We start from the raw sequence: 27,526 nt of genomic DNA, 5'->3' as shown, positions 1-27,526 counted from the left end.
GAGCAGCGGCGGTATTCTGAAATCTGCCTGTATTCAGTCTCCAGACTGTTTGTAAATCATCCCTTACCCCTCGAGATTTTGCCCTTGTCTGTTTATAGACAACCTTCTGCGGGTCAGATGTGATGAACTCTCTATCGAGTTGGTAAGGTATGGACATGAGCTGGATTACTTCAGTTATTTTTGTATCGATGAGGGATTCTGTACATTGTACAGCCTCCTACACATATAGCATTGCACATTTCTTATTTTTTTCCTTAGAGATTTATCTTTAGAAGAGGAAAGGTTTATGAAACCCAAAGTAACAATGATAGCTTGGAATCAGAATGATAGCATTGTTGTCACAGCTGTGAATGATCATGTCCTCAAAGTGTGGAATTCTTATACTGGACAACTGCTTCATAACTTATTGGTAGGTAGTTTTTATAAAATATAACAAATCAAAAATTTTTGAACTATAATTTTATTTTTAATAAACATGTTTCATTTATATTATCAAATGAATAGAAATTTGTATATATACCAATGTATAAATTACTGTCATTAATACATATTTTAAAACTCTTATACACTGTGGCAATATGGGCTTTTAATTTTAAACCTGTAACTTGCAAACCCTCCTTAACTGTATGACTTTGTTGAATAAAGGGACATGCTGATGAAGTATTTGTTTTGGAGACACATCCCTTTGATTCCAGAATTATGTTATCTGCAGGACATGATGGCAGCATATTCATATGGGATATTACAAAAGGCACCAAGATGAAACATTATTTTAATATGGTAAGTGGAGTGAGCGGTATCTTCATGCATGTTTGCATTTGTTTCAAGTATTTGGATAATGAAGTGTAGCCAGAAACCAACTTGCATATTTTGGCAGTTTATATTTCTAGAAATCAGGGTACTACTTAGTCTGATAAATATCTGATAGCCATATATACATACACACATACGTACAAATGTGAAATTAATCTGTATAACTAATTTACATGAGGGAAAGATTTTCAAAATTTATTTATTTAGCTTTGTGTGTGTGAATTTGTCCCCGCCTGTGTTTAGATTGGCAAAATTATTGTAATTCACACAACTTTTTCACTATTTAACTTTATTAAAACATTTGATAATAAGGACTTCCTGGCCATCCAGTGGTTAAGACTCAGCACTTCCAATGCAGGGGAACTAAGATCCCACATGGCACATGGTGCGACCAAAAAAATTTTGATAATAAAAAATAATACTCAGTAGAGTCATCTAGGGAATCAAACATCATTGTTTGTTTTTCAGCGTTTCTTCTTTTTGCACATGAATATTTGAAAACCAGATTACGATCTTATTGCATGTTTTTAGAATTTCTTATACATAACTACAATACAGTTACCAAAATAGGCAAATTTAACATTGATAAAGTAGCATTGTCTAATCCAGGTTTATATTCACATTTTGTCAGTTGTCCTAATAATGCCTTTATAGTTATATTTTACCCCTTGGACCAGGATCTAATTCAGGATCATGCATTGTACTAAGTAGTTATGTATCTTTAGTTTTGTAAGATCAATAATTCTGCCTTTTTTTTTTCCCCCCTATATCTTGCCCTTTTACAGGCAAATAATGTTACAGGATGTCTCTGTTTTGTCTGATATTTCTTCATGATGCAATACTGTTACACATTTTTTTGATGTAATAAAACATAAATGATAGTGTGCCCTCCATGCATTATATTAGAAGGCACATGATATTTATATGTTCCACCGTTATATGGTGATAATTATTAATATTTGGTTAAGGTGACATCTGCCAAGTTTCCCAACTGATTTTTAAAATAGTTGTTTTTTTCCTTGTAAATTTTAAACTAATTTTTTCAGAGACTATGTAAATGTCCGGTTCCTCAGTAAACTTTCACAAGTATCAGTATCCATCGAAGGCTTTCTAATGGCATCGTTCTTTACATACTTATTAGTTGGCATTCTTGCACATAGTTCTGTAATCCTTTTTCATTTTATGTAAAGAATGTTTTTCAAACCCTTAAATATTTTTTAAGAGTTTGCAAATAGATTTTTGACAGTAAATTCAGCCTATCTTAGAAGTATGTTACCTATATGGTTAATTTACTGTTGTTGAGTATTTAAGTGGTTTCTAAAATATGCACAGCAACAATACTTTGAATGTTTTTATACATGGCTGTTTAGGTAGATCTCTGATTATTTCCTTGGGATAAACTCTGAGGGAAATGTGTAAAAGGGCTTGTACATTGTTAAGACTTTTGGTTTATATATATATATATATCATATATAATGATAGGTTTATAAAATTACTCCAGTTTATATTGAGATCCTATTTAAACTATAATTAATTTTTGAGGCAATGTAGTAGCATCCTATAAGTGAATGACTCTTAGATATTTGATTGAAGACCATCTTAGTTCATGTGTTCCATGTTTTTGTTGTTTTTTTTTTGACCTTAAAATTTTTATTTCAATGTGCTTACACTGGACAGTTTCTTCAACAAACAGTTTAAAATACAGTTTTTTATTTATTAACATTAAGTGCACTAAAACAACTCAAATAGCCTGACCCAAGTACATCATTGGGCATCTATGAAACTTGCATCTCTGTTCAAATTACTGGAAAAAGAACTAAGCCTTCTTCAATTTTTCTGTGGCCTTAAAATTCATAGGTACATCCATCTTTTAATTAGCCTTTAAAACTCAATAGGAACATTACATACTACATTTAATCTATTAAAACAGAAAACTACATTAATTCAGGCTTTAAACAGAATATAAGCTAAAATAACCTCTAAGCCAAAGAGTAATCTGAAAAAAGTCTCAAATGGGCAACGATGATCTTATTTCCAGTCAGACACCAAAAATTGGCCTTGTATACTGAATTCTTGTTACCTTTACTGCTCAGCTGAGAGTCTCCTAATTCTCTAATGCTAGACAAATTATGTAGGGTTGTAAACTACTAACAAAAACAGTATTTCATTAAGTAAATAGTTAACATAATGTGACACTGAAGTGTTCTCCAGGCACAGTTGCAGGTCGGATTTTGTCAGGAAACATTGTGTAGGACTCTTCAGACTGCGGGTAAACACCAGAGTCTGTCTTGCTCTGCCTAGTTGGGTTTACCCAGTTGGGAAAACTTGCTTCCCAGCAGGTACCCTTAGCAAAGCTTTTGGTGCAGTAATTTCCACATGTATGATAGGAGAGTAGCTGCCACCATCTTTGCTTTACCAGCCAAGGGCTCTCCCCTCCCCACCCTCCTCTGCTTTACTTGGACTGAAGGTCTCAGGCCAGAGGTGTGAAGTGGTGCCAGGGTGCAGGTTGGGCTGTGGTGGAGGTGGCTCTTCAAAGGACCCTGGGGGTGAATCTGTGTAATAGGAGGGAAAATATTTACACATTTTTTCCCTTTTTATGTTATGAGAGAATGCAAATTTGTATACATGGATTATCTTATTCAGCAAGTCCCTAAATATCCCAATACCTTAATCCCCCCCCCCATTTTGTTCATTGGCACTCAGTCATGTGTGGTGTAGCAGTAGTGAATTGTTGCTTTTTGAGCGGGTATTTAGGTATGTATGTGAGTTTGTTTTGGCAGTTAGTTAGGTGGATGAATCCTTTTTCCAACGCTGATTTAACTTGTCCTAAAGTTTAATTATTGGAAAGTTATAGGCTGAGACAACAGATAAGCATAGCTCTACACTACTGAGTTAATGAAACAACTCATTTAACTATAAATTGATAATACTAAACTACTATAATTTACAGTTAAAAAACAAGAATAAAACAGTTTAAAAGTTATCTATTTAAGGCAACATTCATGATGCACTTAGAGTATCCTTTCTGAAATTTGTGGCAGTTTGAAATAAGGTAGTTGCAGGTGTAGGCATTTACATATGCACCCTTGAGACTTTGCAGTATTACAAATTTTGCATTTCCACTTAGTCATCTAAGTGGAAAGCTTAAACTCCATAAAAGTATTGATTTTAGTTCATGAATTCCAAACTTTATTAATCTTTAATCATTTCCCTTGTAGGTTATTTTATTATTTTATTTTTTTCCTGTACGCGGGCCTCTCACTGTTGTGGCCTCTCCCGTTGCGGAGCACAGGCTCCGGACGCGCAGGCTCAGCGGCCATGGCTCACGGGCCCAGCCGCTCCGCGGCATGTGGGATCTTCCCGGACCGGGGCACGAACCCATGTCCCCTGCATCAGAAGGCGGACTCTCAACCACTGCGCCACCAGGGAAGCCCCTCCCTTGTAGGTTATTAATCAAAAGATTTTTGTTACATATTGAAAGAAAAGTTTGTGAAATTGTCATTCACATGTAAGAAGTAAAGAAAGCCTTCATTTGGATTGGTTTATGATCCTTCATTTGATCAATTTGAGAACTAATTCTTAGAAGATCTTTCGAGATTTTTTTCTAGGCTAGTGGTATCTAAAATGAATTTTATTTTCTGAAAATATTAACATGTGCTTAACGAAAAATTTGTTTAAAAATTTGTTTTTTCAGAAGTTGATACAGCAAAAGCTCTTACATAGAAATGGTCATACATTTTTCCCTCTGTGTTTCCTAGATTGAAGGACAAGGACATGGAGCTGTATTTGACTGTAAGTTTTCACAGGATGGACAGCATTTTGCCTGTACAGATTCTCACGGTCACCTTCTGATATTTGGTTTTGGATGCAGCAAGCCATATGAAAAGGTCATTTCATATACTTTCTTAGCATGTAAAATAGTTATAAAGGATGTTTTGAAAATAGGTTAGATGTATTGATTTAATTTTTTTGTCTTTTCAAATAAAGTTAACTGGTTAATAATTTATTTTCTTTAACATGTATAAACCTCAAAATATCAATTTGTAAACTTCCGTTTTCTAGATTCCCGATCAGATGTTCTTCCATACTGACTATCGGCCACTGATCAGGGATTCTAATAATTATGTCTTAGATGAGCAAACTCAGCAGGCTCCTCATCTTATGCCTCCACCATTCTTGGTAGATGTAGATGGAAATCCTCATCCAACTAAGTATCAGAGATTAGTACCAGGCCGAGAAAATTCTGCAGATGAACATTTGGTTCCACAGCTAGGTTATGTGGCAACAAGTAAGTTCTAAGTCTTTTTTTTGTTTTGTTTAACTTTTAATTTGAAAAATGTAAGTAATAATAGAAAGAACTCCTGTACTTTCAGATTCACCAGTCCTTAATATTTTGTTTTATTAGTGTATCTCTAGATACATATTATTGTTTTGAACCATTTGACACTTAAGTTCTGGCCCTCATGTCCATTTACCCCTAAATACTTCAGTATGTATTTTCTAAGAACAAAGGTATTTTCTTATGTAACCATAAACAGTTATCAAAATTAGGACATTTAACAATTATATAATGCTGTTATCAAATCTATAGTCTGTAATCAAATATTATTGTTCTAATAATGCCTGTTATAGCTTTTTTTTTCTCCCTTGATGTAGATTTTAATTTGGGGCTGCACATTAAATTCTGTTGTCATTGATTAAGTTCAGGTTATGCATTTTGGAAAGAAGACAACATAAATGGTAGCCTTCCTGGAGTATCATGTCAGGATGCTTATGATTGTGTTTTGTGCACTTATTGGTGACGCTGACTTTGAACACTTGGTATCCGCCAAGGTTTTCCACTATGAATTTTTTTTTTCTCTTTGTAATCATTAAGTAGCTTGTGGTTTAAATAACTTGTTCTATTTCAAACTTTTAGGCTCCATTGATAATTTTTGCCTGAATCAGTTGTTACTCTGAACGTTGCAAAACGGTTTTCTAACTCTATTATTATTGCATCTGCATTTTATCATTAGCTGGCTATCTACTACTCTCCCATTTATTTATTTATTTCATTTATTAAGTTTTAGTATGGACTTCCGGGTTGTTATATAGTGGGTTACAATCCAGTACTATCATTGTTTAGTTGCTCATATTATCCTTGGATTTGGCTGGGAGAGCCCATTCAAGCTGAGTTTTGTGTACTTTCCCAAGTCCCTATCACTCCTTGAGCACTTCCTTACTTTCTGGCAAAAGATGTTCCAGTCCCGCCTTGTACTTTGCCTGTCCTAGCCAAGTACAGAGTTTTTTTTGTTTTGTTTGTTTTTGTATTTGTTCATGGCAGCGTAGTGTTTTCCCCTAATACTATTAAATGAAGAAAAAAGACGCTTCTATTTTGTTTGGATGAGGATTAATTTACTGAAACTAAATCACCTTAAGGTTAAAGATTAATGTAAATCACTATATGTTTACTCTTTCAAATTTTTTTTATTAGTTTGATTGAAGTATACTTTATATACAACAAAATTCACCACTTTTAAGTTTAGAATTCAAATGAGTTGAGAAAAGTTAAACAGTCCTGTAAACCACCATCAAGATACAGAACATTTCCAGTGCCCCCAAAAGTTCTCTTGGGCCTGTTTGGTATTAGTCCTCTCGCTTCTCCTGGCCCCTTGTAATGACTGTTTTATTTTGTCACTTTGATTTTTCTTTTTTAAGGAATTTTGTATAAATGAAATCATACAGTATGTAGTCTTTTCTGTCTGGCTTCTTTAACTTAACATGGTGCTTTTGAGATTCATTCCTGTTGCAGGTATCAGTCGTTTTTTCCTGTTTATTGATAGTGCAGCATTGTATGGATATACCATCATTTATCTATTCACTAGTAGCTGAAGAACATTTGTCTTTTTTCCATTTTGTGGCTGTTCTAAGGAGTGCTGAAATACCCAACTATCCTGTGGATTTGTCTTATTTTTTCCTTCAGTTCTCTCAATTTTCGCTGTATGTACTTTAAAATTCTGTTATTATGTACATACACATTTCAGATTGTGCTCTTGGTGAATTAATTCTTTTTTTTACAATTTTATTTATTTTTGGTTGCCTTGGGTCCTCGTTGTGCGTGGGCTTCCTCTAGTTGTGGCGAGCGGGGGCTACTCTTCGTTGTGGTGTGCGGGCTTCTCATTACGGAGCATGGGCTCTAGGTGCGCGGGCTTCAGTAGTTGTGGCACGTGGGCTTCAGTAGTTGTGGCTCGCGGGCTCTAGAGCACAGGCTCAGTAGTTGTGGCCCGCGGGCTTAGCTGCTCTGCGGTATGTGGGATCTTCGCGGACCAGGGCTCGAACCCATGTCCCCTGCATTGGCAGGCAGATTCCCAACCACTGTGCCCCAGGGAAGCCCTGAATTAATTCTTTCATCATTATGAAATGTCCCTTTTTATCTTCAAGAGTATTTCTTGTTTTGAAGACTATTAACTTTGTTTCATATTAAAGTAAATAATCCAACTTTTTAAATTAGTGTTATCATGGTGTATCTTTTCAATTCTTCTAACCAATATATCTTTATATTAAAACAGGTTTCTTGCAGGCAGCAATCCAGTCTGACAACCTGCCTTTAATTGGACTATGTAGACCATTTACATTTAATATAATTATTAGTATAGTCAGGCTTAAAGCTCTACATAATGCTACTTGTTTTGTCTTTATCCTTTCTGTTCTTTGTGCCTTTTCTCCTTTTTTCCCAAACTTTTTTGAAGTTGCTTATTTTTTAGTGTTTTATCATTATTGCCACTAATGTTTTATTAGCAATACCTGTTAGTCTTACTTATTTTTAATGGTTGTCCTAGGGCCTAAATTGTCAGTGTGTAGTTTGCAGACCCATGGTTTTATCCATGACCTTTTATGGGGTCTTTGAGGTTATGACTATCTTCATAATAATATGGAACTATTATTTACCTTTGACATTTGCACTGATGAAACAGAAGCAGTGGTGGGTGAAACATTTGGTACCTGAGCACAAATCTAGGCCGTGGCACCAAACTACTAGCGGTCATTGTATTCTCCACTGCTTTGAACACACATTTTTAAATATTCTGAGTGTTTAAATTGGAAATATGCTTAAAACAGTTCTTGTTTTGTCTGAAGTCTCTATTCTGGCTAGTGGGAACACGTACTATTGCCAGCCCTGTGAAAGTTCTGGCAATTTTTTGGCATTAAAAAATGGCTTGGCTTTTTCATGTTTTATTCCCCAGCGTGGTGGAGTTTTAACCAATGTGTGCACATATTATTTAGCCAAAGAATCGATTCCTCATTGTGTACCTCTGAGCTTTCTATTCAATCCAGTCCTCTCTGATATTCAGCCCTGCATATTTTAGTCTCTCCCCTGCTCTCAAACTCTGACCTCTGTCTCTCAACTCATTGTGACCTCTGGATGGTACTTGGGTTCCCTCTCCTTGTTCTGTAGTTTGGAGATTGCCTCCAGGCTGTTACCTGGAGCAATCAAAAGACTGGGCTCCATTGTCTTCTCTCAGGGATCACAGTCCTGTGCTGTTATCCAATATCTGAAAGCCCTTCTTTCATATATACTTTTTTCTAGTGTTGTAGTAGTTTATAGTGGAAGGGCACTGTAGTACTTAAGCCTTTATGTGTAGAACCCTTCTATAGTATTTGAATGGTGACTGCATTATGTCAAGTAAAAACAAGTATCATTCTTGATATTTCCCAAGTTACATTTAAATTCAGTGCTGTGAAAGAAAAGTTACATAGGGTTTTTTGGGGAGGGGAGAGGATTAGAAGTCTCCTTTTCTGCTGTTTTCCCTTTGGTTCCATGTTGTGATCTTAGGGATGTTATGTTATTCCTAGTTCTAATTAAAGTCTTGTTATCCTTTTACGAAATTTTTTTTAATATACATTTATTTATTTTATTTATGTTTGGCTTTGGCTGTGTTGGGTCTCCGCTGCTGCGTGCGGGCTTCTCTAGTTGTGGCAAGCGGGGGCTACTCTTTGTTGTGATGCGAGGGCTTCTCATTGCGATGGCTTCTCATTGCAGAGCACAGGCTCTAGGCGCACGGGCTTCAGTAGTTCTGGCACGTGGGCTCAGGAGTTGTGGCTTGTGGGCTGTAGAGCGCAGGCTCAGTAGTTGTGGTGCACAGGCTTAGTTGCTCCATGGCATGTGGGATCTTCCCAGACCAGGGCTCGACCCTGTGTCTCCTGCATTGGCAGGCGGATTCTAAACCACTGTGCCACCAGGGGAGTCCCTTGTTATCCTTTTAGATTAGGGCTCCACTTCTTGCTGTTTTAGTTCATTTTTTGACAGTGGTCAAAAAGTTTCCATGGTTTTTGTTTAGCTCTTCTAAATTCTTCACTGATTTCCACAGTAAAATGGAGATGTTATCAATAAGATTTAAGGGATCTAAAAGTAGATTAGTAGGATAGAAGGATAGAAGTATTTTTCCCCCTGAAATAGTATATGATATTTTTCAGTTTCTGACGTGTTACTATGGATGCAAGTATATCTTTGCATTCTTTTTGCCTAATACCCTAGTAATTTCAATTTGTTAAGGTTCTGCTTATAAGCTTATAAGCTGGGGGGGTGGTCCATGTTATATATTATGTTCAAAGAAGATGCGTTTTATGGTGGGAGGATATGTAACGAGTTGTTTGCATGAAAATGTCAATGTTTAGGCAAATTTCAAGACCCCACAACCATCTAACAGTTTTTATCCATTAACACTAACTGAACCTATTAAATATCTCTGAAAATGTATTATTTGAAAAATAAAGAAGCAAAGACACTTAAAAATATCTGATTTTGTACGTGTAGGATTATGGCTATGCTTAAAGCCTATTTGAAAGAGTGACTTAAGCTTGGTGGGAGAGGCATGTGGAAGCTGCCTCCCTCAACTGTGCGTACTTGGGGTGGGAGAGAGCTGGAGTTGGGAGTGGTCATTTGTTGAAGGCCTAAAAGGTGTTACTTACTCTTTTTTATTTCATAAGACATGCTTTTCTCTACATCAGAAATCGCACATTGTTGGTTGTTACAGTCAGAGAGACCTTGGGAAATAAGATTTTAATGAAATACTTGTATAAATGAGGGGCGTTAATGTGAAACAGAAAAACAAGACTTTCACTTTCACTCAAGTGTGTTTCCAGGTGCTCACTTCTAGGGATTTCAGAACCTCTGTTGAGGTTTTTGTTTTTCTGTTTTTTTGTTTTGTTTTGTTTTTGTTTTTTTGCGGTATGCGGGCCTCTCACTGCTGTGGCCTCTACCGCTGCAGAGCACAGGCTCCGGATGCGCAGGCCCAGCGGCCATGGCTCACGGGCCCAGCCGCTCCGCGGCATGTGGGATCCTCCCAGACCGGGGCACGAACCCGCGTCCCCTGTATCGGCAGGTGGACCCCCAACCACTGCGCCACCAGGGAAGCCCCTCTGTTGAGGTTTTTGTGGTACTTAGCACCCTAAAGTTTGTTTTGAATTTTTTCTATGACTTAATTAGTTATGAATATAAAGGATATCTTTAATTGATTATTTTTGAAAAACAAGAATTCTGACAGTTGCTAATGTAATTTTAATTGTAGCCTATTGAAAGTTTTTACCTCTTCATATGTATTATGATTTCATATTCATTCATTGAATTTGCAGGTGATGGAGAGGTAATTGAACAAATTATAAGCCTACAAACCAATGACAGTGGTGAACGAAGCCCAGAGTCCAGTGTTCTTGATGGAATGATAAGACAGTTGCAGCAGCAGCAAGATCAGAGAATTGGAGCCGGTCAGGATGCTATTCCAAGTGGACTTTCAAATGGGGAAGAAACACCCCGAAGAGGTAATAAATATATGAGAGATATTTTGCCTTAATATGGCTGGATTGAAACTGAAGAATAAATGAAATCATTGTCCCCTACATGCAGTGTAAAAAAACCTTAAGCAATGTACGCTTACAACTTGAGTAGTTGTCTGGAGGTAGCTTTATTAGGTGTAAGGTTGATGGACTAACAAATGGACATTTGAATTTCAAGTACTATGAAAGGCTATTGAAATCTTTTTGCTCTAAAATAAGAGTATTTACAAAATTACATTAAATAGATAAGAGTAAAGAACAAAGTGTTTTCTAAAGGAAACACTAGGTTTCCTTTCCTTTATAATCCTTAAAAAACTGAATTGAGTAGAGCCCTAATGTTTCTTGAATCAGAAAGCTTGAAGTGAGTTTTCAGGGCAAAGTACTTGATATTGGAATGTAGTAATAATTATATTAGTGGAAATAATCTGTGGAGATGTGTGGAGATGGGTGATTGTTATGCAACTGAAAACTCACTCTGGAAAAGCTAAAACCTTGTGGAAGATAAGAGAAGATTTGAGAGGCTGTAAAATGCTATAAAATTTCCTGTCTCTTTATCGTTGAGTGCTGTGTTCTGAACAGTTTCTTCAGCTCTTTCTGCCCTTTCACTCTTTTTTTTTTTTTTTTTTTTTTTGCGGTACGCGGGCCTCTCACTGCTGGGGCCTCTCCCGTTGCGGAGCACAGGCTCCGGACACGCAGGCTCAGCGGCCATGGCTCACGGGCCTAGCCGCTGCACGGCATGTGGGATCTTCCCGGACCGGGGCCCGAACCCGTGTCCCCTGTATGGGCAGGCGGACTCTCAACCACTGCGCCACCAGGGAAGCCCTGCTCTTTCACTCTTGATCTTCCTTTCATCTAATCTGCCTCGTAACTGGGCTTTAGATTTTTTTTATTATTATTTGTTTTTTATTTTGGCTGCATGGCTTGTGGAATCTTTTTTGTTTGTTTTTAATTTCTTTTTGGCTGCATCGGGTCTTCATTGCTGTGCATGGGCTTCTCATTGTGGTGATTTCTCTTGTGGAGCACGGGCTCTAGGCGTGTGGGCTTCAGTAGTTGTGGCATATGGGCTCAGTAGTTGTGGCTCACGGGCTCGAGAGCACAGGCTCAGTAGTTGTGGCATGGGCTTAGTTGCTCTGTGGCATGTGGGATCTTCCCGGACCAGGGATCGAACCCATGTCCTCTGCATTAGCAGGTGGATTCTTAACCACTGTGCCACCGGGAAATCTCGGCTTGTGTAGTTCCCCAACCAGGGATCAAACCCAGGCCCTTGGCAATGAAAGTACGGAGTAGTAATCACTGGACTGCCAGGGAACTCGCAGTACTTTAGATTTTAATTTGTAGCGACTGTTAGGTCTACAAGTTTCATTTTTTTCTCTTTAAAATTAGTGCCTTATACTTTAAGTTTTACTTCTTTTTTTTTTTTTTTAAGAAGATGTTGGGGGTAGGAGTTAATTAATTAATTAATTTTTGCTGTGTTGGGTCTTCGTTTCTGTGCGAGGGCTTTCTCTAGTTGTGTCAAGCAGGGGCCACTCTTCATCGCGGTGCGCGGGCCTCTCACTATCGCTGCCTCTCTTGTTGCGGAGCACAGGCTCCAGACGCGCAGGCTCAGTAGTTGTGGCTCACAGGCCCAGTTGCTCCGCGGCATGTGGGATCCTCCCAAACCAGGGCTCGAACCCGTGTCCCCTGCATTAGCAGGCAGACTCCCAACCACTGCGCCACCAGGGAAGCCCACTTCTTTTATATATTTAACTGTTTTGGATTCTAGCAGCACAGAATTGGGTCTATCAAAACTTTGTTCTTGACATACTCTTATTGTTCATTTACACATGCTCCTCTTTTATTTGTTTTAAATCATGGTAATAATCTACATCTTTTTATGTGGTCCTGTCCTGTTTCCCTATCCCAAGATAACAACTATTCTGAATCTCATGTTGAATCTTTGCCTTTTAAAAAATAGATTTGACACTCTTAAATGTATGAATAAAAAGCATTTGTTTTTAAACTTTTTCCAAAGGTTTATAAAGGTTAACTTTATCAAAAGGTTTATAAAGGTTTATAAAAGGTTTATAAAGGGACTTAATTTTTTTTCATGTAGTGCTGTATTTTTAAGATTGCTCAGTTGTCACATTGGATTAATTTTGACCATTGTGTACTCTGTTGTATATCTGATTTTATCAATTCATTCTCTTGATGGGCTTTTGGGTAGTTTTGAGATTTTGCTAATCTCAAACAGAAATGCTATTAACAGTCTTGTATGGGTCTCGTATACACTTGAAAGAATTTCTCTCTCTCTGGTATGTTTTTCTTCTAAATTTTAGAGTAAGATGTGAACTTTATCCCTTAGGCTTCATTCTATATCTTCCAAGAACCGGAACGTTCTTCTATATGATCATAATACAATGATCACAGTCAACAGACTTTACAATACTACACAATGTACAGACTATACAATACTGCTCTCTGATGTACAATCTTTACATTTCCCCACTTGTCCCAAAATTGTCCTTCATGGCTTTTTAAAATTTTAGGGTTTAATCAAGCCTTGGTCCATGTGCTTAATTATTGGGTCTCTTTTAATTTAGAACAGTTCCCTCATGGCACGGGTACTTTTTTTTTTCGCGGTATGCGGGCCTCTCACTGTTGTGGCCTCTCCTGTTGCGGAGCACAGGCTCTGGACGCGCAGGCTCAGCGGCCATGGCTCACAGGCCTAGCCACTCTGCGGCATGTGCAATCTTTGTGGACCGGGACACGAACCCGTGTCCCCTGCATCGGCAGGCGGACTCTCAACCACTGTGCCACCAGGGAAGCCCGGCACTGGTACTTTTGAAGAGTTCAGGCCTGTTGTTTCACAGAATTTTCCTCAATTTGAATTTGTCTGATTATCTTATAATTGGATTCAGGTTAAACATTTTAGGTAGGAATACTGCATAGTTGCTGTGTTCTTCTCAGTGCATCAGAGCAAGAAGCACAAGATATGTATGCATTGTTCTGCACCTTGCTTTTTTCCCTTAACAGCGTATTCTAGAAATCACTCTCTTTCCATTCACAGAGCTCGTCTTCATTCCTTTTTATAGCTTCATAGTACTCCACTGTGTGGAATAACCAGTCTTTGTAATTAATCTGTTTATGGCCACTTAAGTTATTTTTCATGCTTGCTATTACAAGTAATGTTGTGATACATAACATATATTTTCCTCAAATTGTTGGAGAATAACACTATGACTTGGGCAGTCAGATTTAGAATTTAGGGCTTCCCTGGTGGCGCAGTGGTTAAGAATCTGCCTGCCAACATAGGGGACATGCATTCGAGCCCTGGTCCGGGAAGATCACACATGCCACAGAGCAACTGAGCCTGTGTGCCACAACTACTGAGCCTGTGCTCTATAGCCCACCAGCCACAACTACGGCGCCCATGTGCCACAACTACTGAAGCCCATGTGCCTAGAGCCCGAGCTCTGCAACAAGAGAAGCCACGGCAATGAGAGGCCTGTGTACCGCAATGAAGAGTAGCCCCCGCTTGCTGCAACTAGAGAAAGCCCACACACAGCAACGAAGACCCAGTGCAGCCAAAAAAAAAAAAAAAAAATTAGAATTTATTTTTAGTTCTCAATTCAAAAAGTGTTTCTTAAACGTCAATATATTTTAATATAAATTTTGGATTAATAGCAGGGGCATTTAATGTCATTTTTAATAGATGGAGTATATAATATGTTGTGCAGGGCAAATTGGTTCACATTTGATTGGTGAGCAGAATGTTGTACATAGAAGAATGCAGAGGTTTGTTCACTCATATTTGAGTTTTGCCCTAAGCAAGGAGAGCTGGCGTATTTGGAGTAAAATTTAATAGCCTCCCATAGGAAAGGATATAGCCCCCAGTTTTTTTTTTTGTTGCATTAGTAGCAGGATCCCCTTCACCCTGTGGTTCAAGAAAACTAGTACTTTGCCTGGGATTCCCTCCACATCCCCCCAGGGTGGTCTCCATCCTTTGTGACTTCCAGCTCTTGGTAGGTTGCCCTGCCTCCTGTGTCTGCCTGATCAGCTCTGCATAGGCTCAGGGCTTGATGTGGTCTGCATTGCCTTGTTACCCACTCTCCTAGCTCCAATTCACGTGCTGCCAGCATTTCCCCACTTTGCATTTTTGTAAATTTTTAATAATGGGCTCTGGCAGCTTGCCTGCTTGAGTGGCTTAGATTATCTCTTTAGGTCACAAATAATGTTTGTTGTTAGAGTTCTTATTATAAAGCCACCACAGTTTGAGGCATCTATTTGCAATGCTAATTTTTCCAGAAAGATGTGTTTTTAGTTTGCAGGTTTGAGGAAGGCGAGGTTTTTAGGACTGCAAATATAACATTATTATAGAAAATGCTTGTACATTAAATTTCAGAAAGCCTAATAAAAATGGAAATTGAGGTTAATAGTTATGTTAATGTTTGTTCTGTAGTCTACATTTTTTTTAAACAGATCTTTATTTATTTATTTCGGCTGCGTTGGGTCTTCGTTGCTGTGCGCGGGCTTTCTCTAGTTGCGGCGAGCGGGGGCTACTCTTCATTGCGGTGTATGGGCCTCTCATTGCGATGGCTTCTCTTGTTGCAGAGCATGGGCTCTACGTGCGCGGGCTTCAGTAGTTGTGGCTCACGGGCTCTAGAGCGCAGGCTCAGTCGTTGTGGCGCACGGGCTCAGTTGCTCCGTGGCATGTGGGATCTTCCCGCACCAGGGCTCGAACCCGTGTCCCCTGCACTGGCAGGCGGATTCTTAACCACTGCGCTACCAGGGAAGTCCCCATGTAGCCTACATTTTGATCTCAGTCACATTAAGATTCTTTTTTCCAAAGTTTTTTCAGTAGATCTTTTTCTTTTTTGGTTTGTGTCCTAGGAGGAATGTATATGCATATTAGATTGAAGTTTGTTTTGTCATCATTCTTGACGATTTTCCCCTAGGTTTTAGAAGACTAAGCTTAGACATCCAGTCCCCTCCAAATATTGGTCTGCGTCGTAGTGGACAAGTGGAAGGTGTTCGTCAGATGCACCAGAATGCTCCACGTAGTCAGATGGCTACAGAGCGTGACCTGCAGGCCTGGAAACGAAGAGTGGTTGTACCAGAGGTACCACTAGGCATATTTAGGTTTGTTTTAGGATATCTATTAATATTGTTTGTATCTGTGAAAATATATCTATATGGTTATTTACACATATTTTAATCTTTAGTGGTATAAATAATCATATACATATATTTTAGTAATGGGTTGGGATGTGTTTTAATTGTGGTAGGAAAATGTCAAAATTGTTCTCTAACTCCATAACCAATCTTGTTTCATCTATACAAACACCCCCCTGTTCTCCCTTCAGTATTATTTTGAAAGATATTCCAGACATAATATCATTTTGTCTAAAAGTATGTCAGTATGTAATTTCTAAGGATAAGGAATTGTCTTAAAATATAACTATAATGCCATTGTCATATCTTAAAAAGCAAACAATTCCTCAGTAGAACCAAATAGCCAGTGTTTAAATTTCCAGTTGTTCCAAATGTCATGTTTTTAGTTTTTTGCAAGACTATTTCATAAGTGGTAAAATTCCATCAGAAGGCACATATAATATCTTTTTCTTCATTTCTTTTCTTTTTTCTTTCTTTGTGATGCTAGCAGGAAATGATACTCACTGCCCAGGTTCATTAATTCATTAGGGATTATAAAATAGTGATATTTCAGCTCTGAAGTCTTTATTATCTTGGATACTTCCAAATAAAAATTTACCCACGTCTACTATTTGATTATCCAGTAGTAAAGTTTGTATATAAAAAACAAGTCTGTGTATAAACAACAGGATAGCTGCCTGCTCATTTTGCTTTATTTACCTTCAAAATAAAGATGTATTCCTTTATATTCTCCCACAGTGGCCAATTTGTGTGTTTGTGTTGTTCACTGTATTAATTACACTGCTGTGATTTAGCTTATTTCTAATGTCCTTGTTAATGTTTAAATTTTTTAATCTCTGGCCAGGAGAAGCTTCTTCAGGTTGGCTCCTGAGTCCTTTTGAAATGATTTAGTAGCCTTGCGTAGCATCTTTGCTGTCAGGCATGGCAGGGTGTTACAGGTTCTTCTTGTAAATCTCTTGACCTAGACTTAGGATTAGTCTTTTCTCTTAAGCGGCCCTATTTTCTTTTAGTGAGAAATGATATTTCATAAGTATAGTGTGGATCATAGGGTTTTCCTTGTACTGAATTGTAATGTACTGATTTTCAAGTTATCAGAATGGAGGCAGCAAATACTGTTTTTCATTGATATCTAAAATGTTTCAGTATTCTGTCATGTTTGTGTCTCATAATACCTAATACCCTGAAGATAATTTTGTAAAAGTTTTCATGTGTTTAGCCAGAAGAGTCAGTTGATTGGTGGAGTAATATTGGATAATACTTATATTTCATGCAGTGAATTTAAGGATGTTTATAAGTATACGATAAACTAGTGAAACGCAAAATCTGGAATTGGGATGAGAAATACAGAAAATCACTGTCGTGTATGCAGCATTCTGTAATTAAGCCTTAAAATTATGTCTGAGTTGCATGGTCATCAGAACTGAAAGTGTCATTTTAGGATACTTTTTGTTGTCAAAATCAAGGGAAGCAAACAGGTATCAGGAGTGAAAGTCCTAAAGAATATTTCCTTAAACGAGCATTTATTTTCTTAACATACAGGAAGACTGGAAGTAGTTTAAGGCTAGAATCATGGTTCCCCAGTTAATCAGGGACTCAGGCTCCTCTATTTCTGATATCCATCTTAGGAGTGTGGCTTCCAGTCTTAAGGTCACCTCAAGGTCCAAGATAGCTGGACTTTATAATAGCTATCACATACTGCATCTGTGATAGATGTTGAGGTTTAGGCCAGAAGAAGGAAGAGAAGGCAGAAGGCGGCAAAAAGGACATTTCTAGTTGAAGGAATTTCATTTAAGCAGACTTAATGGTCCCACATGACATGTCTCCTCATAACTCATTGACCAGAATGTCCTCATATGGCCATACTTAGCTACAGATGAGGCAAGGTAATACAGTATTTAGAGCAGCAGAGAGCCTAAGATGAAAATTGAGATTTTGCTTCTAAGGAAGAAAGAAGAGTGGATTTTGTGAGTCAGCTAGCTGCTGCAGTATAATTTTCCCAGAGAAGAGCATAGCTCTTTCTAGAGCTCTATTCTAAAATACACTTGAGTTTTTATGAAGGAGATGCTGAGTGATACAGTAGAATCCTTTAGAGAATGGATTTGCAATCTTGGAAAATCATAGGTACATTTTGAGTAGCTAACACGAGAGATTCTGTTTGAGTTGGTCTTCATAGGGCCAATCAAAATGTAAATGAATGAATATTTCTGTGTTAAATATGAAAAATAGGACCTCCTAGCTGCCTCTGAGATTTTGGTTATATTAAATTTCTAGAAGAGTGTAGTTTGCCTTAAGTTTTGTTATAACTTTAGCAATTTTCTGTATTAATTAAAAAAAATACTTAAGTTACGATTCCCAGAATCGTAATGATTAGTTTTTTCTCTATATATCCTTTATTTATCAGCAACTAATATAACTGGGTACTTAAATTTGTAGGAAGTTGGAAGACTTCAGAATAGAGAAAGGTGAAGAAGAAAGAAATCTTTATGTAATTGGAAGAAAGAGGAAGACTCTCCATCTTTCACAAAAGGTAACCTAAATTCCATTTCCTTAGGAATAAACAAATTAGAAATTAAACTGAAATTTATAGTTTTCTTTTTGATCAATGAGAATATTAGTAATATTAGTCTTCTGTTTGGGATTTAAAATAGTAGACATAAAGTTGCACAGGTGTTAGGAAAAGTGGCTTGAAGCTTGCGGGAAGTAGCCTAATGCCTAACAGTGATGAAGGATTCTAGAAAATTATTGTTGGGATTTCCCTGGTGGTCCAGTGGTTAAGACCCTGAGCTCCCAATGCAGGTGGCATGGGTTTGATCCCTGGCCGGGGAACTAAGATCCCACATGCCTCACGGCACGGGCTAAAAAAAAATGTTATTGTCCAATAACCACTAGAACATTGCCAGCCCATCAAAAGCATTTGGTATCCATTCCCAATCACTACTCTCTCCTTTCTCCTGCAGGTAACTAACTGTTTGACTTCTAAAGATGCTGGTTAGCTTTGTCTGTTTCTGATGTTTTCCAAATCATGCATTTATAAAAAAAATCTTAGATGTCACAATGGTTTGCGACAAAGCCCAGCCCTACCTGAGAAAATCTTATTCCTTAGTGTTTAATTTCTTGACCATCATATGTGAAGCATTAACAAGTTAATGGAATTTACACAAAATGTATGCACAGTCAGTGCAACAAAACTGTGGTGAAAATGGTTGTGTTTGTAAGATAGTCTCTCAGTTGATCATTCAATTTTGTAGCCCTATTGTGAGAAATGGCCTGTGCATGCCTGTCTGCCACATTAACTGCCTTGATGCATGGTGTTTTTGCTTATGACTTGGGCTTTGAGAATTAAATAAAAATAGTTTCTATCTTATTATTTAATTCAAAAATAATTCAAATCTATTACGTCAAGTACTGAAAAGAAAAAAATGTTGACTGAGTATCTTCAGCTATAGTTAGGATATTTTCTCATGATAAAAAACCTTCAAAGTTAAATTTACCAAAATTTTTAAGAAATTAATTTTTTCATTTGTTTTATTTTTGCTGGAAAAGTTTTGAAAGATTTTTAAAAATTTGATTACTATGCTATTATATATTCAGAAATTTCTAATTTGGATTTGTAATTTGATAAATTACAATCTGTGTAATTAAATTACATCAGAAGTTATTCAAGAAAGTTATAAAGTTAAATACAGAGAGCTTTAAAAATTTCAATTTAGGGCTTCCCTGGTGGCGCAGTGGTTGAGAGTCCGCCTGCCCATTCAGGGGACATGGGTTCGTGCCCTGGTCCGGGAAGATCCCACATGCCGCGGAGCGGCTGGGCCCGTGAGCCATGGCTGCTGAGCCTGCACGTCCGGAGCCTGTGCTCCGCAAAGGGAGAGGCCACAACAGTGAGAGGCCCGCGTAATGCAAAAAAAAAATAAAAAACTTCAATTTAGCTTTCAGTCTTAAAAATATTATCTATTTTAAACCCTGTATTGGATAAGAAGGCTAAGCCTTATACTTAATCTGTTTATGTACAAAGTACAGATATACTACATAAGTGTTTATGTACTGTATGTATGTCTGTGGTATTACAATTTGAGGGAGCAGATTAGGAGAAAGTCAAGTTTCCTGTAGGGTAGTGGTAATGTAAAAAAAAAGGATAAGAAACACTGATCTAAATGGAATCATACAGTATGTATATGTAATCTTTTGTATCTGGCTTGCATTTGCCCTTGTGAGATTTATCTTTGCTGTGAGTAGTTGAAGTTCATTTGTTTTCACTGTTGGATAGTATTCCCTTAATGAGAATGTTGCTGAATATGAATTAGGAATAGTATGCTAGGAACAATATTGGTTTCAACATTTTTTTTTTTTTTTTTTTGTGGTATGCGGGCCTCTCACTGTTGTGGCCTCCCCCGTTGCGGAGCACAGGCTCCGGACGCGCAGGCCCAGCGGCCATGGCTCACGGGCCCAGCCGCTCCGCGGCATATGGGATCCTCCCAGACCGGGGCACGAACCCGTATCCCCTGCATCGGCAGGCGGACTCTCAACCACTGCGCCACCAGGGAGGCCCGGTTTCAACATTTTGTACATATTTCTTGGTATCCGTTTGTGTATTTCTTTTGAGTATATGTACTGGAGTGAAATTATTGGAGCACAGGATATGTGTATATTCAACTTTAGTAGTTAATGCCACATGTGGTTTCAAAACGATTGCACTCTTATAGTGAGATAAGTATTAAAGTCTCACTATGTTTGTAGATCTCTTTGTTTCTACTTACTTTGCTTTGTGTGGTTTGAAGCTATGTTATTTGGTGTGTACAAATTTAGAATTTTCCTACTGAATTGAACCTTTTACCATTATGAGCTTTTCTCTAGTAATGCTTTATTCAAATTCTTGTATATGAATGTAGCTGTGCTAGCTTTCTTTTGGCTAGCGTTTGCATAGTACATGTTTTTATCCTTTACTTCCTGTCTTTCCCTTTTATTTTGTTTTTTTAAAAATTAAATTTATTTTATTTATTTTTGGCTGCTTTGGTTCTTCATTGCTGTGCGCTGTTTTCTCTAGTTGTGGTGAGCGGGGGCTACTCTTCGTTGCGGTGCACGGGCCTCTCATTGCGATGGCTTCTCTTGTTGTGGAGCACAGGCTCTAGGCGCGTGGACTTCAGTAGTTTTGGCACATGGGCTCAGTAGTTGTGGCTCGCGGTCTCTAGAGCACAGGCTCAGTAGTTGTGGTGCATGGGTTTAGTTGCTCCGCGGCATGTGGGATCTTCCTGGACCAGGGCTCGAAGCTGTGTCCCCTGCATTGGCAGGCAGATTCTTAACCACAGCGCCACCAGGGAAGCCCTATTTTCTGTCTTTTTTGGTTTTAGGCTGTTTCTTGCTGTTCTGAATTTTTTTCTGACCGAATATATTCCATTTAGTTAGTTCTCTTCAGCTGTGTGTATCCCGCTAATAACCTTGTGTTTTTAGTTTTAGTTATTGTATTTTTCTGTTCAGAATTTTCCAGAGTTTTCAGTTTTCTGCTGAAGTTCTCATTATTTTAATTCCTTGAAAATCAGCCTTGGTTATTTAAAAAACCCATTTCTGGTAATTTCATTATTTCAGTATCTTGTTCCCCTGTTAATCTGTTTGCATTCTGTATTGATTTTTTTCTCATTTTATTACAATCACATTTTCTTTGTTGCCTGTTGTTTTTTTTTTTTTTTTTTTTTTTGCGGCACGCAGGCCTCTCACTGTTGTGGCCTCTCCCACTGCGGAGCACAGGCTCCGGACGCACAGGCTCAGCAGCCATGGCTCACGGGCCCAGCCGCTCCGCGGCACGTGGGATCCTCCTGGACCGGGGCATGAACCCGTCTCCCCTGCATCGGCAGGCGGACTCTCAACCACTGTGCCACCAGGGAAGCCCGCCTGTGTTTTTGATTGAATGTTAGATGTTAGAGATGGTTTGAAGCCTAGGATGGCATTTCTTCTCCAGAGAAGGTTTTAATTTGCTTCTGGTAGGCTACTAGGGCCATTCTCAAGCCTGTATCACCTTAACCCAGACAAGGATGGGCTTTTAGTTCCTTGGGATTACTGTTTATCTGTAGTTTACCTGTAGGTCTAGATTATAGCCCTTTGGGCTAACAGCTGAAGCTTGAGGTGTTTGCCTATATATAGGAGACTCCAAATTGTAATTTTTGTTAGCATACCTCAAGAGTTTAGTCTGTCAGTTTTTTGCTTACCTGCTAAACCTTTCAGCTTCCTCTGCCAGAGTGAAATTCTAGGGTTCTTTTTTATTGCTTGTATCCTTTTTCGTGTATTGGTCCTGTAAATCTTCATAGCCTTGTTAGGTATATAGGCCCCTCGAACCGTTTTTTTTTTTAAATATATATTTTGACAGATTTTCTTGTTCTTCTTAGTGGTAGTTTTGGTCCATCTGAATTTACATATTATTAGTCATGAAATTCATTAATAGGAGTTTTTGCTTTAACAAAAAAAGTACTGACAAATTAAGGAAAGAAGAGTTGTATTAAAATCAGCCAGGATATATTGTTCAGGATATGTTGAAATGATAAAACATTCCAATGATTATCAAACAGATGGCACTAACGTGAAAGTTGATTTATATATCAGTTCTGGGAATATGTACTTTCACTGAGGGATCTCGCGTGTGTGACTTCAGTGTTGTAGGAATAGCATGTGCCCGCCCCCTCTGCCGTTTCAATCTAGCTGTTTTATTTGGCTGATTTTAAAAGATTATTTAATTATTTTGTTTTAATTTAAAAAAAAAAGATATTTAAAAAATTCAAGCACAGCTGAAAAGTACTGACAACAAATCATCCAAAGAGTTAAAACCTGGAAGTAACTAGGATTGATATTTGAGGATCATTTCAGATATTTCTCTATACCTGTGTATTCACAGAGTGATATATTCCTTAAGGTTGCTTACTGCATCATAATATATGAATATATATTTTCACTTCTGAGATATGTATTTTAAGGTGATTTCTTTTTTGGATTATAGTTATTCTTATCTAATTTATGGTAAGCCAATTAACTTATGGTTTAGTTTGGAAAATGATGATCTAATGTGCCTAAATTTAGCCATGTCTTCTAAATATCTTAAAAGTAACAAAAACCAATCTTGGTTAACAGTATGTGGCAAAAATACCCATTCAAGAATATTTTATTTTTTGAACTATTATTATTATTATTATTTTTTGCCTTAAATCCTTTTGGGATTAGATAGAATACAAAATACTTTATTGAAGATGTACTTACTTAAGTGTTGATTTTCATCTGCATGTTTGTGTTTCAGTCTGATTCCGTGGCTTTGATGTCACAGTCTAGGCAGAGGACATGTAGGCGTAAATATCCAAATTATGGTAGAAGAAATCTTGGACTGCTTGAGTTGTCTTCTGGAAATGAATCTTCAAGCTCCGTAAGACATGTGAGTTTCATAACTTTAAAATATACAAAATAATCTTGAGTAATTTGTCTTAATTCTTTACTTTGAATCTACCTTGAAATTTTGTGAAAGTATCGTATTCTCTAGAGATTAAGATGAAATTTCACATTTTGAATTTCTCTGACAATTTTGAACAGCTTTGTTATACCATATAAGTGTACAATCCAGTGGTTTTATTTTAGTATATTAACAGAATTGTACCATCACCACCACTATTTAATTTCAAAATATTTTAATCACCTAAAAAGAAACCCTGTACCCATTTGCAGGTACTTCCCATTCCCAGTCCACCCAAGCCCCTGGCAACCACTAATCTTTCTATCCCCGTGGATATTTGTATTCTGGACATTTCATTTAATGGAAGCATACAGTATGATCTTGTGACTGCCTGTTTTCACTTACTATGTAATGTTCAAGGCTGATTCCATGTATAGCATGGATGAATACTTCATTCTTTTTCATTGCCCAATATTCCATTATATGAATAGACCACAATTTGTTTACCCACTCATCAGCTGGTGGACATTTGTATTATTTCTACTTTTTGACTGTTATGGATGTTGTTCCTTATCAGCATTAATGTACAGGGTTTTGTTTGGCCATAAGTTTTCAATTCATTTGGGTTTATATCTGTGAGTCAATTTGCTGGGTCATATGGTAACTCTGTATTTTAACCTTTTGAGGAATTGCCAGACTGTTTTTCAAAGTGGCTGTATTATTTTATGTTCCCAGTCAGTCATGTATGAAGTTTCCAGTTTCTCCACATCCTTGTCCACACTTGCTGTGTTCTGTCCTTTTGATTTCAGTTGTCCTCGTGGATGTGAAATGGTATCTCACTGTGGTTTTGATTACATTCCCCTAATGACTAATGATGTTGAACATGTTTTCATGTGCTGTTTTCCACTTGTATGTCTTTGGAGAAATATCTATGCAAATCTCTGGCCCATTTTTCAATTTGGTTGTCTTTTATATTGCTATAAGGGTTCTTTATACATTCTGGATACAAATTCTTTATATCAGATGTATGACTTTGAAATATATTCTCCCATTTATTGGATTGTCTTTTCACTTCTTTGCTTGTTTCCGCTGAAGCACAAAAGTTTTACATTTTGATGAAGTCTAGTTTGTTTTTTCCTTAGTTGCTTGTGCTTTTGCCGTCATATCTAAGAAGTCTTTGTCTTAACCCTTTTCTTGACTTACAGTAATCATATGTAAGTTACTGTTCTTCTTTTTGATTTTTTGGGGGGAAACCAGTATTTCTGTAAAGAGTTTTTAAAGGTTAATATTAGAATGTTAGTATTTTCTAATCAGTAATGTTTTGAGGATTGAAATATTACATAAGGATGAACAATTTATTTGAATTCCTCTATAAAGCATTAGAGTAGTAGTCAAACATAGGGTTTGAATTTAAATCCAGATTCTTCTACTTCAACAAGTTGGTTAAACTTTTGTGCCTCTGCCTATATCTGTAAAAGTAATTAATAGTATGTCCCTCAGAGGTGTTTTGAGAATTCGTTTAGTTAACCATGTAAAGTGTTTAAAACACTGCCTAATATCCAATAATGTTAGCTGCTAACCATTCGCTTAAATGATTTTGTGTAAGACCTTTCTTATTTATTTTCTTCTTCTTTATATGTATTGAGCATGTTTTAACCTTTAATGATTTGGGGTAATTATGATAAATGTTCTCATCCGTCCTCACTAGTTCCTGGCATATCTTTCCTGTGTTTTTTTTTTTTTTCTTTCCCCTATGTACTCAATTAGATACATGTATATTATTTCTCCTTTTGTACACAAAATGTCACATACCACAGATACTCTTTTGCACTTGGGTTTTTTCACTTAAAATATTCTTAAAATCACTTTGTATCAGTTCATAAATGCCTTCCTTATTTATTTATTTTTAAAGAGTTGCATCATATTTAAGTTATCTGATTGTAACAGAGTTTATTTAACCACTCTCCTGGTTATGGGTATTTAGGATGTTTACAGCGTTTTCATTTTAAATAATGCTACAATGAATAATCTTGTAGATGTATGTATTTGTCTAATGATGGAGATGTTATCGGGGGCGGGGTACATTCCTTGAAATGGGATTGCTGGGCCCAAAGATAAACATGTTTGCATCTTATGAGATGCTGATAAAAATTCCTCCTAAAGGAGAATTCCAACTTGCTTTTCTCCCTGTGGCGTAGGAGAGTGTCCGTTTTCTTACTGTTTACCAACAGAGTGTGTTACACTTTCTAATTTTTGCCAGTTTAATTGGTGAGAGATGGTATCTTAGTTTTATTTTTTATATGTTTTGGCTATTCTTTTATGTGATAGAATATTATATGTAACATGAAATTTACCATTAGCTGTTTTGAAGTATATAGTTCAGTGGCAGTAACTGCATTTACAGATGTATGCAACCATCACTGCTCTTAATTTCTAGCACTTTTTCGTCATCCTGAACAGCAGCTCTGTACTCATTAAACAAGAACTCTCCCCATTTCCTTCTCTTCCCAGCCCCTGGTAACCTCTCTTATACTTTCTGTCTCTATGAATTTGCCTATTTTAGGTACCTCATGTAATCACAATATTTGTTCTTTTGTCTTTGGTTTATTTACAGTGTAGTTTACATTTCTCTTATGTGTGAAGTTGTACATATTTTTATATATTTAGAGTCTTTTTCATCTTTGTGCATTGTGTATCATGTCTTTTGGCCATTTTTCTATTGTGTTTTTGGCCTTTTTCCCCCTTCAAGTTTTAATTTTTTCCACCCTGCTACATTACTGTATTTTTGAGTTAATTTTATCATTGAATTCTGTGAAGTTTTCCAGGTACACTCTCATTTATACAGTATTCAGTTTTACTACTTCCCTTCTAATTTTTATACTTTTAATTGATTTTTCTTGTCTAATTGCAGTGTTTAATACTTCCAGTACCTTGTTGAATACTAGTGGGATAGTGGACCATATTCCTGTTGTCAGTGGAAATGTGTCTGCTATTTTCACAATAAGTAAGATGCTTTGTTTTAGGTTTCTACAGTATACATATATATTACACTAGGGAAACATCAACTAATTCTTATTTTCTTAAGTGTTTCTGAAAAATCAGGAATGATTATAGATTGAGTTTTAATTTTTAGATCAGTAGTATTAATCTTATGATTTTATATCTTAATTTGGTTTATTTGCAATTAATGGGGAACTTCTAAATTAACACAAGTATAAAGTAGAATGTTAAATCTACTTGACCTTTTAAGACAAGTCATAATTTTGTGTTACAGTAGTTTACCTCCTACAGTGGTATGAATTCATTCTCCTGAGTGTTGCAGATGGGTGGAGATTGTTGTGTATATGTGTATGTTGGTTCCATTACTCTTTGGTTTGGAAAGCACTGATAGTAGAAAAAGTATGGGTTTTAGAGTTGGCCTGGTTTCTGATTCCATTTCTTATACTTACTCTTCTGTGACCCCAGGCGTATTTCTTTACATTTCTTAGCCTTGAGTTTCTCTATATATGAAAAGGTAGTAGTGGTCAGGTAGTGACTTGAGATAATACAAAACTCATTGGCAAGACGGATCCAAGATTTGTGGGGTTGGAATCTTGTATAATTTTAGGGACGGTCTTTAGAAAAAGAATTCAAAGTTACAAATAGACACAGGGCCTTGGTAGGCAAGTTAAATCGAAAGCCTCTGAAACTTAAGTTTCATTAGCTTTATCTTAACCCTGCCTCTGTTTACAGAAGTATTTTGAGAGTTAATGCAGATAAAACATTTAAAACTTTTTCCCAGAATGCATGGTTTCCACGTAGTAGATTTTAAGAGTTTATTTTATTACTGTGATTTCTTATAAGTCTATTTTGAGCATAAAAAGCAGACTCCTGTTGAGTAGATCTAGTGTGGTTGGCCTAGGAATCTGTACTCCTTGAATAGCATTGGGCTCACATTTTGAGGAACATTTTTTAAGAATATGTTTACTTTGCATTTTGCCTACTCAAATGAAGTAAACAAAATAGCTATTTCCTTGCAATTCCATCTTTTTAGTTTTGTTTCTCCATGGCATTTTCATTATCCATTTATGATTCACTTAATGTAAGTAGCTGTTACAGGAAAAGGTTGTATCTCAATTTAAAAGTACCTGCTTAGTATCCAAGACCAGAATTTAAAGTAGACGGCAGCTATTAGGGTTGTGGGAATTAGCTGCTTATTCCCCTCTCTTCCTTTAAAGACTTACGTGTTTCAGGTTTAAAAAAAATTACACAGTAAGTACAGCGATTTCCCATATACTGTTTCCCTAAGTGTTTCCTATTAATAACATCTTGATTTAGTGAGGTACA

The 27,526-nt window shown here is 37.0% G+C and overlaps 1 protein-coding gene across 1 annotated transcript in view; it reads left to right on the top strand.

Moving 5' to 3' along the window:
• The window catches only part of BRWD1 (bromodomain and WD repeat domain containing 1), a 116,081-nt gene that overhangs the window by 46,008 nt on the left and 42,547 nt on the right, over nucleotides 1-27,526 (top strand). Inside the window, exons 14-21 of the mRNA XM_082625318.1 lie at nucleotides 259-409; nucleotides 646-780; nucleotides 4,572-4,700; nucleotides 4,876-5,101; nucleotides 10,426-10,611; nucleotides 15,561-15,744; nucleotides 18,211-18,304; nucleotides 23,054-23,185. Coding sequence (XP_082481444.1) covers nucleotides 259-409; nucleotides 646-780; nucleotides 4,572-4,700; nucleotides 4,876-5,101; nucleotides 10,426-10,611; nucleotides 15,561-15,744; nucleotides 18,211-18,304; nucleotides 23,054-23,185 — 1,237 coding nt within the window. The remainder of the gene's footprint in view (nucleotides 1-258; nucleotides 410-645; nucleotides 781-4,571; nucleotides 4,701-4,875; nucleotides 5,102-10,425; nucleotides 10,612-15,560; nucleotides 15,745-18,210; nucleotides 18,305-23,053; nucleotides 23,186-27,526) is intronic.

Source organism: Mesoplodon mirus (assembly GCF_964341445.2).
Source record: "Mesoplodon mirus genome assembly, chromosome: 6".
Classification (NCBI taxonomy): domain Eukaryota; kingdom Metazoa; phylum Chordata; class Mammalia; order Artiodactyla; family Ziphiidae; genus Mesoplodon; species Mesoplodon mirus.
This window is presented reverse-complemented; position numbering and strand designations above follow the sequence as displayed.